The sequence below is a fragment of the Erithacus rubecula genome, assembly GCF_903797595.1.
Source record: "Erithacus rubecula genome assembly, chromosome: 4".
NCBI classification, from domain to species: domain Eukaryota; kingdom Metazoa; phylum Chordata; class Aves; order Passeriformes; family Muscicapidae; genus Erithacus; species Erithacus rubecula.
Window position 1 is genome coordinate 49,364,723 of NC_136686.1, and position 17,117 is coordinate 49,381,839.

Below are 17,117 nucleotides of genomic sequence, written 5' to 3' on the forward strand. Positions count from 1 at the left end.
TACTGAATGACTGTGGAATCTGAGTGGACTATTCTGTGCAATTTCATGAACTGTACATAACCACCCTATTGAAGTGAAACCTGTAGACCAGTGCTGTTCAGTAATTCATAGTGTGTGCTCATTTATCTGATTAGTTACATTAAAGCCAGTAGGACTTCTAGCCTTAATATATGCCATGTTTCAGACAGAATTACACAGAAAAATGCACAAACTAATTTACATTCCATTTTTAACCCACTGTTCAACCAAAAGAAAATGTATATTGATCCTGGCAAATCTTTTCACAATAACGTTTTCTTAAGACTACTTTGAAAGTGGAAGATATTTATGCATCATATACTAATTTTTATGTATATGTAACATATGTTTATGTATATTTGAAATGTGCTTTAAACACAACTCTTACGTACTTCCTTTTCAAATGAATAAAATCATGCCTAAGTTAATAGGTATAGATATTTCAAAGTATTTGAAACTTTTTTTTGTTGTGTATTGAAAATTAAACTTTTCAAAGGCTTCTTGAAAAGAAACTCTGTCCAAATATTGCTTTTCAGATAAAACAGAGTTTCTTTCTCTTTTAGGATATCCATCCTTGACATGAAAGTCTGTCTTGTTAAAAATTGATCTAATCAATCTGTTTTCACAAGGAAACTTCAATTTTATGAGATAATGGCTAACACAACAGAACTAAAACTGTTTTATTTATGATTTTCATTGCAAGTTTCACTGCATTATCTGCAGCATATAGATGCTTAAAAGTAAGCATATGTTAGTTTATAGTTTTGGCTTTGATGTGCTTGTGGCATAGTCAAAAAAGGAAATTTCACACAAAATATCACTCATACCAAGCCCACAATACCATACTATACCAAAGCAATCATCAGATAATACTTCAGACATGCAATTTCAGGGAAACACTAAGTATGTTTTATCAAATACTTTGAAAATGGAAACTCACTGTTACACAGTTGCCATCTACACTGAAGTTTAAATATTGACATTGTAATAGAAAGAGATTTAGTTTCAGATACTTCAACTTTTATTCATGTAATTTAGGACCCACCACAGGTCCCTTAAGATACGTTATAAAAATACATCTGCTGTGAGGATAAAATCACAAGGAGCCACCCAGGCTAAGTCAGGAGACAGAACATTTAATAATCAGCTGCATGTGAAGACCCATTGACTTGATGAATGGTAAGCACTGTATGGAGCTAAAAAGTCTTACAGAACATCTATCACAGGTACAGTAACAAAGGGGACACTTCCTGTCTGTATTTTTTAATTATTTGGAGGGGTTCATTAACACAATAGATATAAATGTGATTTTCTATTTCTCTTTGCATAGTTGTTTCTAATCTCACACAATGGGAATTAGATGTGAAGAAGATTAGCTTGTGGATTGGCATTTATTTCTTTGATTTTTAAGTGCTTATAAGGCAATAAGTACATAAATTCACTAGGCTTCTGCTTTCCAAATTCTCCATTGATTTCTCTTCTGTTATTTCAAAGTCACCTTTATTGAGATATGCATCTGCTACATTCTCCTGTCAGAGACAGGATGCTAGGCTGAATAGACTTTCAGCTTAATCCAGTCTAGCTGTCATAAAGTCTTACAAACTGTAAGTTCCAGAAATGAAAAGGATCAAAATTATTAGTGGAGACTCAAAAATATAATACAATCATACAAAATAATTAGCATCAGGACTCCTTTACTTTACAAACATATAAAATGAACTTACTTTGAGGGCGAGAAGAGGGGGGGAAAAACCTTCCATTAGAAAATATAGTCACAAAGCTTTGAAGAAATAAATTCACACACTGCAGAGAGCACGCACGCACGCACGCATGCAGGCAGGCATGCACGTATGTACACACACAGGTGCACACATACACGCACACATACACACATGCTTAGAGTTTACACTGCATTCTTCTGATGCCATGATTATTATTTTATTTGTACACCCACCTTTACTGCACATTCTAAACAAACAATAGACAACAGTGTAAGGACTTTTTTTTTTTCCTTAAAACTGCAACAAAACAAGTCTCAACATTTGCAAAACATTCCTTTATTATTAGAAATAAATTATTTTGTATAAAAATTAGCATGCATTGACCATTGCATTTATTTTAGCATAACCCAGGACTTAATTCAGTCAGCCGTCACAAGAAATAAACTCATCTTCTTTTACGAGTTGAACAATGTAGGACAGGAAAGGAAATTGTCACAATCACAAAAAAGTACTTACAAATATAACATCAGACATGATTTATTTCAACAGCATTTTTTTCACAAGCTAACATTTGTTTTCCTTTTGTGATTTGCTTCCTTTTGTGAGTGAACAGTTCAGAAGCTTGACACTCTGTCTCTATGTTATAAAACTGGACTTTTCCTTCCCCTGTCTCTTTTTGCCTTTTGCTTTTGTTTAATCCTTGTTCTTTAGGAGACTGACTATCGATTTGAATGTAGTCTACTGATATTTTCAAGACTGAATTTTGGTGGTGGTAAAGTCTATGTTTGCAAGATCCAGTCCTGCAGATCTTCCAGTGAATTTCATCCCTGCTCAGTCTGCCTGATTGCTGTAACTGACATAAGTTGTCTTGGTAGAGGAGGCTGTAAATCAAAAAAACCAAAAACAAACAACAACAACAACAAAAAAAAAAACAAAGTTCAGGATTTTTAGAATCAAGAGAGGAGGAAAAAAACATATTTAGCATTTGAACTCAGACAACGTCCTATTAGATTTCCAAACAATATGGTCCATGTTCATGGATTAAAGAATGTTTCAGGATGTATAAACTGGAGCTCAATTTCAGTATTCATGATCACTTATTTTATGATTTGGGAAAGCAGAGGTCAATAGAAAGGAAAAATGATGAGTGGTTTCAATATACCCACAACAGAATTTCAACCCCTGGTATTATTTTGTCTGAATTCTGTATAGACATGTTTTACTTTAGAGATTGGCTTTTTCCTTCTCTTCTACTGTTTGAAGACAACTTTTCAGCTAGTGGTGGTTTGTTATCTAGAAGGAGACTTATGCTACTTGAAAGGAACAAAGCCTAACTTTCTCCAAATTAGAGAAACTGAGCAGATAGTCCCTACAGAACATATTATATGGAGAGAATAATGATCTCCTTACACTGATGGTCAGCTGATCATGTTTTCTTTTGATCAAAGCTGATATTCCTTGTTTCAGAATGAGGCAGTATGTTAAGATAATTAAACAGCTCTACTACTGCAAAACTGAACAACTAGGAATCTTTTATGAAAGTTTGTTTCAGGTTCTAGCCCTTACATCTTTGCTATTAAGAAATATAAAAATATGCTATAAAAATATGACTCAAGTCATATCACTCAAGGTTAATGTATTGGTTGGAGGAGGAAAGTGGTTATATCAGGTCTTGTACTTAGTTCTCTAATTTTAAATCAATTTGGTACACAGAGAATCAGAGTGCTGAGAGGACTGAGTCTCTTTTTCTCTATAATAAGATCTATGTTACACTGGATAAAGAGGAATTTGACTTTCTAAATATGTTTTATATTCCGTCTAATACAGCCATGTTCTACTTATGATAGTGAAGACCGCAGCTGGCAAGATGAAAATAATAGGATGGCATAAAAGTTGCCTGGTCTATAGATTCAAATTTTCTATTTCCACACCTTTCTTAAATTTCTTTCTTTTTTCTATATAGAGTCTGGTGAAAATGGCTGAGATAGATAGAAAAAGTATTCTTCATGGTAACTCCTAAATTCAGCCCAACAATCTGACAATTTGTGAAGAACAGACTGAAACTGAGAAATGACAGTTTCTCTCTTCTGCATCATAGATTTAACTAAATAAAAGATTACTAAAATTGATGCAAATTAATAGTGATCAGTATAAACAAGTTTACTTCTTGCTTTTTGTCGTGTTTAATAAGATGTTCTGATTCTAATTGAATCTAATATTGTATTTTCCATTTTTTAGGACACAACAGAACCAGACCCTTTAATTCACAAAATATTATAATCTTTTTCCTTAAGAATGTATTTATAAGAATGAATAATCAAATAGAAGCTGCAAAATGTAACCTTTTTTATTTTCACTTGCACAGGTAGTTCCAGTACTTTTTGTCTATAAAAAGCTCACTCTTTAAAGGAATGCTTTTGGCACACAAAGCAAGTCTTTCTCACAGCTGATCACAGTATTTGAGCACCAATGTGAAGTAGCTTTATTTGCATGTATTGTATACTTGAAGCAATTATAGCTTCATTTACATCTTTCAGATCTTTCAGATGGGATGTACTTCTCCCGTCTGATCTCCCTCATGTTCCCACAGCTGGATTTCTGAGAGGATTCTATTTTTTCTTTTGGCCTGCTAAGTTCCTACTCAAAATAATGCAGGAGGGATGAAATGGCACAAGAACTACAAACATAGAAGGATTTTTTTTCCCCTAGCTAATAAATAACAGAAAACAGTTTGCACATCTGCAAACTCTGCACACTTGGGAACAAAAGGACAGAAAGATCAGAGCTTATTTTTTTGCCTTTCCCTCAAAGTAGGGTCAGATACCAGCTCAGGTTAAGTTAGATTACCACATTACCCTGTATGAGCTGAGTTCTGTGATAACTCATGTACATGTGCATGTTTTTAGCCCACAGCAATGTAATATAATCAGATTCATCACAACTCAGTAAGCTGAATTATGTGAGGACATTTGCAAGAATACAATACAAAATACAAAATAGCTACCATACCTCAGATTATACAGAGTAATTTGTAAATTTGTTGCAACTTTTTTGTGCAGTTAATTGAGAATTAAACAATTTTGATATAATTAATCTAGAGTGGATCAAGAAACCAAAATTATTCAGCTGAGTTCTGAGTGTCGTTATTTTAAAAAATTATAACACAGGAATTTAAAGTAGACAATAGATTGAAATATATTAAAACTAATCTCATCTCCAAACAATGCTCGTGGGTTTTTACTTTATAAATATTGCATGTGTCTTTATAGTTCTGTGGAATAAGTCTAGAGTTCATGTTTGGGGACCTGAAAGCTTCAGCAGCTGGTGTCCTGCCCTTTTAAGACTGTTAGCATTTCATAATAATAACATGAACCACATTTGGCAAGCCTAGATGGTCAGAAAAAGTAATGGACTTGGCTCAAAATATTTCTGAGAATAAACACTCTTTTACAGCTCCAGTTACGACTTTGCTGTTGGAATGGAGCAAAAAGAAGAAGAAAATAAATGAGGATCTAAAGCAAGGTAGAATGATTATTATGATCTGACCAATATTAATTTAATGTACTCATCATTGTCTTCTGTAATCACACCTGAATTATTTTTTAATCCTGTTTCCTAGAAACAATTTGTTTTCCACTGGGTATGGACCTATTCCCACAAATAAACCCAAGAACGTATTCATGTAGAAGACAAGATAGAATAACATGTGTAACATGGAACAGGACAAACTGATAGAGCAGAGCTGTCTCTGGATGGGAAGCAAAAGGGATTACATGACTATCTCATCCTGTCTCTCACCTAGCTATGATCACTGCTATCACTGCTAGTATTTGTGCTTGGAAAATGGGGGGAAACACTCACTGCCCATTTCTGGTGTACTAGGAGTAGACTCATATTTTGCAATCAGTTTTAGATGCTATCACTGAAAAGAAAGATCTATCTCACATGGAGTCAGTGTAAGAAGAAATTTTGTGGTTTTGAGAGGTTGTTTCAAGTAACACAGTGAAAAGGACTGATGCTGCATTGTGCACTTCAAATTCACAGAACCTTCAAAATCTTTGATGATAACTATTTCAGGGAAGAGAGAAATTCATCTTGAAGCCTAGAACTTCATTACATAGGGAGAGCTATCTTGAGTGCAAATGACCTGACTGAATTTTTGCCTATGAAAAATTATGATGGATAAAAAGTTAGTCGGGATATACTCCTCATAAGCTCAGAATTATAAAGATGTGTTAAAGTTGAGTTTAGAGCACAATAAATAAGCATTACCCTGCACTACTGGAGAAGCAGATTTGCTTCCGTAGCATCTGTTTCTATGAATTATGCATAATCATAGGTTAAGGAATACCAGTCACAGCATTTCTTAATTAGGTACAGTAGATAAATATCAGATACCCAAGATTTTCTTATTAACACTCTTTCTAACCCTACTGTGAAAACCCTGCTTTATCCTCTCCTGGGAAGTCTATAATTTTTCACACTCAGCAAAATCCATGTCTCTTTTCTTTCAGAGTTTTCTTTTGGTGACTTCTGAAGAGTTGCACAATTACTGAGGCTTTCATATTCCTACTCTATTATTTGATCCACAATGGATTTCTATGCCTTTCTCATTTGTCCTTTGTTACATGTCACAACCTGAAGCTGCATAAGCCCATAGCTCCCTCTAGCAGTTTTGCACATTTTGAAGGGTCATGAGATTTTCCAGTGAAACAGTTTGTACTCAGTATCCTCCATGCATCAGCAACGATAGTATGGCAGAGTTTTCTGTATAGTCTTCAATCTGGCAACCTCTCATAGATTTCAGTGGGGGGTTCATTTTTTAGAAAAAAATACAGTATTTTAATGCAAACTTGGTACTGCCTTGTCTCAATGTGCTTAACCAAAACAGTGCTTAACCCATATCTTCCAAAAGCAATAAAAATTAAAACCAAACCATGTTGTTTGCAGTAAAATGACAGAAAAGCTTAGCTGTCACAACTGCTGCCCATCTAATGTGACATCTAACTTCTCAATAGAAAACAATTCTCCATTTCTAAGCACTGGGTATAAGGTTAATGTCTTTGTTCATATTTGATTATTACTGTTATTATGAAGTCCAGTTTATAAGATGACATGTCATGTGGTGGGATGGGAGCTGTAGTCTCTGTTTTCTTCTATACCAGAGCAACTTAGAGATTTAGCAAGATTCAAGAACTTTACTGACATGGGAAAGATTTTTTTTTCCCATTAAAAACCTACAATATATAATAACGTGTAATGATTAAGCTCCATTTGAATTATCATGATTTTGTAGCAAGGTGAGTAAGACCAGAAAAAAAACCTGGATGGGAAGCATTATGTTGAGAAGTGTTACTCATGAATTGTGATAAATGAACAGTCCAACAAATATTAATTTAGAAAGGTAAAAAGCATTATTTTCACTTCCATATCTGACTGCAAAATAAAAACAATGTTAGCTGTTTTCATTACAGTTTTTTTTCAACAGCCTTTGAGTTTTGAATATACAGTGATGACCATAAATACATCTCATGAACTGTCAGGACATACCACTGGCACAGCAATGTACAACACATCAAAATAGCACTAGCTAAAACAAACAATTTTTAAAAGATGTGGCGTTTCAAAATCTGCTTGTGCTTTTTTTTTTCTCTACTAGCCTCCTGTGAAAATCAATTTGTTTGAAACAACTCTAGACATTCCTGCATTCAGCAGTACATGAATTCTGACACATCTCTGGATTCATGCAGGACAAGCAACAAAAATAATTAAGTTTATTATTAAAAGAAAGTGCATTCTTGTGAACATACATCTATTAAGATGTGCTGCCACTCTTGACCAAGTCTACAGATGACTTACTGTTGGTTTCAAGACTTTCACACAGTTCAGTCTTGACTTCTCCATTTGGTCTGTCGTTTCCTTTTTGTGTCAGTTTGCTTTGCATTGTAGCAGCTGTCACCACAGCCTTGAAGCTCCTCTTCCGTTTTTGAACATTCTGCTCTGGATGAAAAATGATAATATAAACCTTGGGCATGTAGAGCATGCCCAGAGACACAGAAGCACTTAAACTCATGGAGATAGTAAGTGTTGTTGTCTGGATGTACATCTGGGGAAAGAAAGAAACAACATAAAGATAATTGTTATATTGATTTAATATAAGAAGGAAAACAAAGTAGTTATTTTAAAAGTACTAGATGGAAAGGGAACACCAAAAGAACCCTTGGCTTTGGCTGTTTTTAATTATAGCCAAGTATGGCTGTTTCCTATTTGGTTTATAACCTTAAGAGTAGCTGGTATAAACAACATAATATTCATGAAACTTCTTTCTCATAAAAGTAACAAAGATGCAGCAAATACATTTTCAGAAAGAAAAACAGTACGTCTGGACAAGAAAATAGGAATGACAATAGAGTTGGCCTTGTGTCATCTATTTTAACAGACAAGCCTCTACACCAATATGCCACATGGTGATTCAACAGTATGTGCAGCATGGCTCAACTGACAGCAGCATAATTCAGAATCTAATGGAAACTTTTATATAGTCTGTGGTTTTAAGATGGAAAAAAAAATTAGTTTTCCATAGTGATGCTGAGTGTGTAGGGGCAGTTGGTTTTTTTGTTTGTTATGCATCCTACTTTTTGCTGGCACACAATAAAGTTATTAAGATGTCATGGTCCTAACTAAGAAATCAGAAAATTGAGGAACCATGAAATTACCTCACAGAAGACCTCAGTTCCCTATAGATACAAAGGCAAAATCTGGTATTTCAGAGCAAATCTATTTTTTGCTATCACCTACAAAAAGAAGGTAATTCTGGTCTTCCATAATACCATAAAAGAAAATTACAATGATCACTTCCTAAGAACAGCAGACAGAAATTTCTATTTGAAGAAGTATTCAGCTAATATATTAGTAATAATAATTATAGCTCTGCTCAACATTTATTTTTTCTTAGGAAATTATGTTTTATTAGCCACATTATGAACGAAAAATTACTTTACAGTGCTGTGCTAAGTAGGAAATCTCTCAATAATCCTTGTTATACTGAAAGGAGATACTGAAGCAAAACATGCTCAGTGCCTTGGCAGATGATTCAGTGACATTGTCAGGTATGATTTTAAGCACTGGCCAACACTATCACATTAACCTGAAGATAAGGTGGTAAGTCTGTCTGCAGTGTCAGCTTCAGACCATCATTTTTTATAAAGTGCCCTTGGGTGACTTGGCCCTTGGCAGAAAAGTAGAGATATAATAAACTGTTGTGCACTATTATAGTCAAACATTTTTAATGTCTTTCAGCCTACAAAGTTTTTCCATTAGATACTTTCTCCTTAGAGATCAAAAATAAAATGTTCTCTCTCTTAAAGCAATCTCAGGTGAGAAAAAGCCATGGATTCTGAATGACCTTATAAAGTAACTGTATAATTGTACAGAAACACAAATACTATACCAAGTACTACCATAAAAAGAAGGATAGCCCAATCTACTCTTCAAGAAAGCACTAACAATTCTCCAAAATCTGTAAAAAGCTCAACCCACTTTCAGGGGCAGCACCAGCCTGAAAAGACAATCAGGACTGTCTTTCTGTTGTGCTGAGGAAAGTTATAGCAACACCTTGCTTCATTTCAATCACACATCAATCCACTGCTTGAGGAAATAATACACTCTTTTCTCCCACCGCTGAAATAATTCCATTCCTTTCAATCTCCAAAATGACAGGGGTGTGCCTGAAAGCAGAGCTGTACTGTGTATGAATATTTCTAAAGAAAACATTAAATAGTCACATTAATATACAGGTTTTTTCAGACTTCTGTGGAAGGACCTCTGTGTAGATACATGTTCACATGCAGACAGCACCAACACGTCTGCTTCTCCCTGAATCAAACTGACTGATCTCCAAACAAATTGGTACAGCAGTGGCTTTTAGGGCTAAGCATTGAATTAAGTGGCATCCGAAAGCAAAAGCATTTTGGGTCCTAAACATGAATATATTTCCTAATGGGATTTTCAAAAGTAAAAATCATTGTAAGCATAACATTTTAAAAACTGTGTTGTGTATGAAAGTTCCATTAAACATAAAAATGTTTTTTGAAGCCTTATAGTTTTTTAAATTGAAGTCATGCCAGTCTAATGGCTACCATGTGGCTACCCTACCCATGGCTACCTAATCCTCACCTATGCATTCTGTAACAATGCCTGGCATTTGAATATATTTTGGGTATTTATTTATTATCAAGCACTCAAGTTCTAAGACTTGTCTTCCTCTCATGGTTCAGTGTTAAGAGTGACATAACAAAAAGGATAAAGCTCCAAATGTTATAGGGTAAAATACATGCATTACTTTATTAGTTACATTAACAAATCTATACATTATAGTAGATGTCAATGATCTTTCTAGCAATAAAAGGTGCCACAGTGCCAAGATTTTCAAATACTAAAGAAGTTTCTCTTAGTGTGTTAATGTCAGCTTGAAGGTTTACATTCTAAAGCCACATAAGTGAAACAACTCTCAATCTCATCATATACCGAAAAATTAAGATTCCATGGGTTTCAGCACAGGTATTTTTCATGCCATATGTCATTATATCTAATCTATTTTCTGTGGACTTAACTGGTGACCAGCACAACAGTCTGTTTTAAAAAATCCAAATCAGTTTCATATTGCTGATTATGGTTCACATGCACTGGGGTTTATTTCTAATGATTGCCGTGTTTTCAAACCAGCCACTCTAATTATTGAAATATCAACACTAGGGTGAACAGGGAGTTTTCTGACAGGACAGTTTTCAAATAGCAAATATAGTCTATAAATAGAGCTTCAGACTCAGGGATCCTGTTTTTCACGGATCCCCCTTACTACTCACCCTTTAATAAAGCCAGTGAGAAAGAAGGGTTTCAAGACACTTGCAAGACCTTGAGGGAAAGGCTTTGAACATATCCTTACATGCACACATTGTGTACCTGTGTACATCCATCTGACTTCACAGGCTAATGCAATTGCATACTCAGCTGGAGGCTGAGCTGTCCATGACAGTCTGAGTCTGATTCCTTCTCCTACTGTAATCATAGAATAGCTTGGGTTGGAAGTGTCTTTTAAAGGTCCTCTAGTTCAGCCCCCCTGCAGTGAGCAGGGATATCTTCTACTAGATCAGGTGTCTCAGAGCACCTGACCTTGACTGTTTCCAGGCATGGGGCATTGACCACCTCTCTGCCTAAACTGTTCCAGTGTTTCACCACTTTCACCATAAAAAATCCTCAGTACTATCTGGAACAACCCCCTTTTACTTTAAAACCATTACCTCTTGTCCTATCTCAACAAGCCCTACTACTTTTTTAAGTGATCATTTGCAGGCTGAGAGTCTGTTTATAGGTCAGGAATATCTCCTGCAATTAATCCATCCTGTCTTTGGAATCCCCATTCATGCAGCCCAATGAAGCCCAAGTCTAGCAAAGGATACCACACACACTTGGTTTGACTTTTGTCTGACTCTTGCCTTGTTTTATTCCTGACAAGAGGACAATGATGTTTTATGGCTGTGCATTTTGGGTACTTTTATTATTCTGGGAACATAACTACCTGTAACTTTTACAGAATTAGATGCTCTAAAAATCAAGGAGTGACAAAAGTAGTTCTGTTTAATAAGATACAAGGTGTGAATAATTTTTCATGTGCCTCACATTGGTAGCTCACTCGAACTTACAGGAGAATAAAGGTCCTTTTTGTACAATGATTCATAGTTACAGAGAAATTAATTTCAGCACTCCTCAAACCAAAATCCTTTCTGAACTACAAACTTTTTGCCCAATAACGCCTTTCACAAATGTAACAAAGACTACTGTATCTATTCTCCTTGTTCTTGCAGTTAGAGGGCATGTCAGAAAACTAAAATCACGGTAGTGCAAGGAAAAACACCCTTTAAACTACGGGAAATATCTGAGCCTAAATACCTTCATGTCTCCATCCTCCACCCCAACCTCACCCCAGAACTGATACAAGACTTTTTATGTATAATTTTAACCTCCATAATTCAGAAAGGATTCGTCACAATAGACAGCCCTAGTGTAAAAGATTTTGATCCCTGCTCAGACACATTATTTCTCTATTCCACAAGTCACCTGGGCCCTTTCCTCATCAGAAGGGTCCTACAAGCTTGGTAGCACAGCTTTCAGATTATCCTAACTCTGCAGCTAAAATAGATAACAGACATTGAATGTAGGACTATTTATCTCTTTCTACTTCAAAACCTAAGATGTTACACAGAAAACACTGGGCAAATGAAACATGCTATTTTAGTAAAACACACTCTAATGAGCATCTCCAGTTTGAAAATAGTTGAAACTGAACTGACCCTTGAAAAAATTTCGATGTATCAAAGCAGGTGTGTGCACTGAATTGTCCCAGTGCAGGCAGCAGAATGACTGCCTCTCAGCTAGGCTTCACTGCCTGGAAATAAAATATACCCCAAGATCCCAGTACTGTCCCATCAATTTCGTGCTTGCTGAGGCAAAGTTCAACACAAATCAACTATTTTAACAAAAGGAAAAAAAAAATAGCAATGTCACAACCTTGTCCAGACTGCTTCCTTGTTCTGAGCCCTCCCATATTTTTACATGCAAGATAATATTCAGAGTCTCTCCAGAATTGTTGATTTTCTATTTTCTATTTCCTATTTATATTTTTCTATTCCACACAGTTTTAGTAAGTCAAATAGAGAACAGGCTTTAACTCAGTTGGTTTCCTAATCTGGTTTTAAAAGTATATTCTGGAAAGGCAGGACATGTGGCTATTGTGATGCAATATACTGTGAGTAAATTTTATTTATTTTCCACTTTGTCACAAGCTCTCTAACTCCTTGTAGGTGTAACACAGATGAAAAAGTCTAGCAGTGAGTGAAGTTCTAAACCACTGAGGAAAGTCTTGGTACATCTCAAACTATGAGTGTGCCTAGCACAGAGACAACTCAGCTACTCGCAGTCCAAAGAGAAGTGGATGTGTGAAAGGACACAGCTGGCCTAATGACTCTCATTGGCTAATTCTATACAATCTGCCCTTTAAAAGCCTCTTTCTCCACAGGATAAAGCAATAGCCTTGGTATCTAACACTGAAGTTTGAACCATCCTGCTGAGACAGATAAATACAGGCACTCTTGAACATGTCCCACATTGCTAGTAATAGAGCAGAAGATTGAATTATGATTTAATTTTTCCTTTATCCTTGTTACCAAATTCTCTATGTCTCCTATGTGAACCTCCTCAGCTGCTTCAGCCAGCTTCATATTATAAAGACAGAACTGCAGCAAGCTTTGTTTCTCAATAGGTTTTTTTTTTATGTTATTCCCTCCTTTCACTCTTCCCTTCCCTAGAAACCTTTACCAGATCATTTATATCCAGGAGATAAATGATACATCATAAAACAAAGATACATATCATCTATCTACAGACATCCCTCATATTGGGAAAGACAGCAAAATGGGCCTTCTTTCTTTTGGTGGGGACAGCATGAGTCTTTTTATTTCCCAGAAAACACTGAAAGCATTCATAGCCATCTTCCCTGTGCTGCAGAACATAGAAGGCTTAGAAAAAAAACAGGTTTTTTCCTTCTTTTAAAGTAATGCACATGCCATGCACTACTTTCTTATGTGCTGCTGCTTGCTGAAGAGTTGACTGCCTGGCAAAAATTATGTTTCACAGTCCTGTTCACAAATTAGAAAGAAATGCCATGCAGGAGATTCCACATCAGAAAGCAATGAGGAAAAGACCGGATACAGACATATATATATGAAATACATCTGAAACCAGGAGAATGCAAACAAGAGGTAACAATGCTGGTAAGGTGCCAAAAACTAACCAAAGGATTCATGCTTCTCTCAGAACCCCATAAGCTGACACCTACAGGTTTTTATTGCTTTCACTGGAAAACATGCTTTTCTATCTTGACCTGTGGGAAGAAATTTTTTTGAAGGAAAACATAACAGGTACAAGTCAGTTATTGTTTTGCTCATATAACAAGATTATTTTCCAGGTATAAGAGAAACTTCACTGTATGAGTCTTCTTCAGACATTTGTTCTGTTAGAAAACAGGGGAAGCGACAGCACTTATACATCTTTTAGCCTTTAAAGACATTCCTTACCAAACTAGCAATAAAAATGAAGAAAAGTGAAAGCCTTCTTACAAACATGAAGGTACAACATTCATAAGTTGATTATCTCAAGAAGTAAATGTAGGCTATGTTTCTTCACACAGCAGAAAACATATAATCTTTATTTTTATTTTTAAATTTCTGCTCCTTTTAGAAAGTTATGAGAAAGAAAATCTCTGATAAGTGATTTAAAATTAAATGCGTACCACATCTAAAAAGTATGAACTTCCATTAAAACTTGGATGTCAGAGAAGCTATAAAGGTTTGGAGGAGTCTTGGTGGAACATGTATGTACTTGCATTTCAGAAACTGAATTATGGTAAATATTTCATTTCAGATTTTCCACTTAAGTCTAATTCTGACCTTACAATATTTATAAAGGTAATGAGAGGGGGAGGGAGGAGAGGAGGTGGAGCAGAGGGTGCAAGGAGATTTTTTGGTGGCTTTTCAATCTGTAAAGGGGTAGTGGGGTGGGGTGTGGTTGGAAGAGACAGAGAGAGGCTTTTTACCAAGGCCCATAGTGACAGGGCATGGGAGAGTGTCTCATCCTGAAAGAAGATAGATTTAGACTGAACATTAGGAAGATACTTTTTACAGTAAGGGTGAGATACTGGCACAGGCTGCCCAGAGAAGCTGTGACTGTCCCATCCCTGGAAGTGTTCAAGACCAGGCTGGGTGGAACCTGGCCCAGTGAAATGTGTCCCTGCCATGGCAGGGGGCTTGGAGCTCGAGGATCTTTAAAGATGCCTTCCAACCCAAACTTTTCTATGATTCCATGATTCATAGCAACATGGCACTTTCTTAACATGGCAGACAATAATGTCCATTCTCATTTCTACTGGCAAATGTCATCTCTTAGCATAACATTCTAGAAAACAAGATTTTTTTTTTCCCTTTGCTTGTTTCAATATGCCTATTTCAGATGCTTTAACTCCTCCAAATTTGCTAATTTCAAAAAGCTTTCTGTTGATGTGTAACCCCTGCAGACAGTTTTACAGATAACATCACAGAACACTGGCATCAAAAATTATGCTAGTTTTTGGCAAAAGTTGGAGAAGATTAGACAAAAAAGTGTTGCATTACCAAACATTCTGCTCATTGGAAATAAGCAACATTTTTGAAGTGACAGAAATGTTCAGCTTTGCTTCATCTGCAGTATTTATTATAATGCTATATTATACCCCTAATAAACTAAAGTCTGATTCTTTACTGTGGTCCATCCTCAGGATATGTCATGGACAATCCTAAGTACTGCCTTGCAGATTTTCAAAATAATTCAAAGTATATAAATTGATTTTTTTTCTTCTCCTATATTCTTTCAATATAACTTATTTTTCTTCTCATGTATCACACTATCATATATCTTGCATATACCACAGCACACAATTTGTTGCAGTATTATGGTTTTTAAAGTACATGTGAGCCATACCTTTCATCAACCTTACTGCAAATAGAGTCACAGTTTTCAGTAATTTACCAAAGACTAATCTCTGTCATGTCTGTTGTAATGTGTATGTCAGTCCTGATATTCAGGAATACTGTGCTCCAAAAGATCAAATAGAGATTTACTACTTGGATGTTGTGTAAAGCTAAGCTGAAAGAACTTCCAAATGCAAGTAAAAAGAACCCAAAAATATGAAAACAGTGGAAAAAGACTGTGCTCCATGGAAAAACTGAGAAATGAGATTAATTAAACAAATTCTTATTTATACATTAATTGAATCTTGAACATAATGTACAAGTAGGATTTCATGGTATATTGTGTTCAACTTAAGATCTTCTTATTGACAAAATGCTAAACAAAGAATTTATTGTTTGTTTAATTAAAATCTTAACAGCCTACTGAAAACCATAGCAAATCTTATTAGTAATTCAGTTACAATTATACCAGCTTTTCTTCTCATATTATTTAATTATTATAGGGTGATCTCATTAATAATGTAGCTAAATTTGTATGCACATAAACTTTTGCGTATCAATCCCTTTTCTCCAGTGATACACACCTGGTCCCTGCTCCTCTGGCTCCTAAGGCCAACAAGATAAATATAAGGAAGGGGGAAAAGCCAGTATCCCAAGCCCTTGATGCTGATGTCTGGTATTCCTTTCCTTTAGCCTTGGATCTGGCTGAGGTTGTATTCACACATTTTCTAATACTGTGTCCTTATTTCCTCTTTTTAAAAATGAGCTCTCTAAACTCAGTCTATCTGCACCCATTAACTGCTTATTGATTGAAATTAAGTCCCAGTTACTTTGTTACTGAGTGTTTTTTCAGGTTTGTTGGATCATTACCATGTACAGTGTTGAGAGACCTCAGCTGAAACAAGTTGGGCAGTACTCCCCTCTCTGCTGGACAATTGCTACCACAGCCATTATGAGCTCTGGATATTAAAAATATATTCCAAAAGCCCACACTGACACAGCAATATAAAGTCTGCAGCCTTTTTCTAGTAACAATGCAACCTCCCATACATATTTATTGAGCTGGGTGCTATAAAACCTTATTTCCAACTTTATTTCATAAAAAAATACTCCTTTATTATAGGATTTCCAAAGACCCTTCAAATTACTTTCATATTACTTTCAAATACAACAAAATTAAAATTATCTTTTGTCAAATACATTCTAACTTGCATAATCTATCTAGATAAAATGCAGCAGAATTTAGAGAATAATTTTACTTTTGAACTTTTATCACTTTTACAAAAATTTATTTTTCATAAGTGGTTTATTATTAATTAGGTCTTCAGGTATCTACTTTGAATGCAGATTGATTTTACCCTAAAGCTAAAAACTAGCAAATGTGTCAGGTAGATTTTTTAAAATAAATTCAAACATTTGTCGATTCAAACATTTTCAATTATAATCCCTTTGAAAACATGGGTGCTGCATTTCAGAACACTCAGCATTCAAGGACCCAGTTGGCAACCCCAGAATTGTCACTTTCATATGCATAGTTGTATAGTGATGAAAAAGGGAAAGCAAGAAAAATGCCTTATAGTGACCTAAAGAAAGATATTGCCAAGAAAAATAAAAATATATTACCTGAATTTAATTCAAATACCAGGATTAAAATAAGAAGTAAATATATGTTCTGTGTAACACAAAGGCCATTGATATTGACTGACACATAACTAGGATACATCACTGAGCAGAATTTTTTTCTTTTCCAGGTTTGAAATACATAGAGTATTACAGTTCTGTCCTTTTAATTTTCCAATGCTGCCTGAAGATCTATTAC

General features: G+C 35.3%; 1 protein-coding gene across 4 annotated transcripts in view; it reads right to left on the reverse strand.

The window, feature by feature from the left end:
- Window positions 1-1,019: 1,019 nt before the first annotated feature.
- The window catches only part of GRM8 (glutamate metabotropic receptor 8), a 309,552-nt gene continuing 293,454 nt past the window's right edge, over window positions 1,020-17,117 (reverse strand). For 2 of the 4 annotated variants that reach the window (XM_079304728.1, XM_079304729.1), the window contains 2 exons: window positions 7,599-7,845; window positions 1,020-2,620 (listed from right to left, as the gene is read on the reverse strand). In XM_079304728.1, the coding sequence (XP_079160854.1) occupies window positions 2,571-2,620; window positions 7,599-7,845 (297 nt within the window). In that variant the 3' untranslated portion in view covers window positions 1,020-2,570. Of the gene's footprint in view, window positions 2,621-7,549; window positions 7,846-17,117 lie in introns of all 4 variants that reach the window. The other 2 variants (XM_079304730.1, XM_079304731.1) reach the window with 1 other exon arrangement.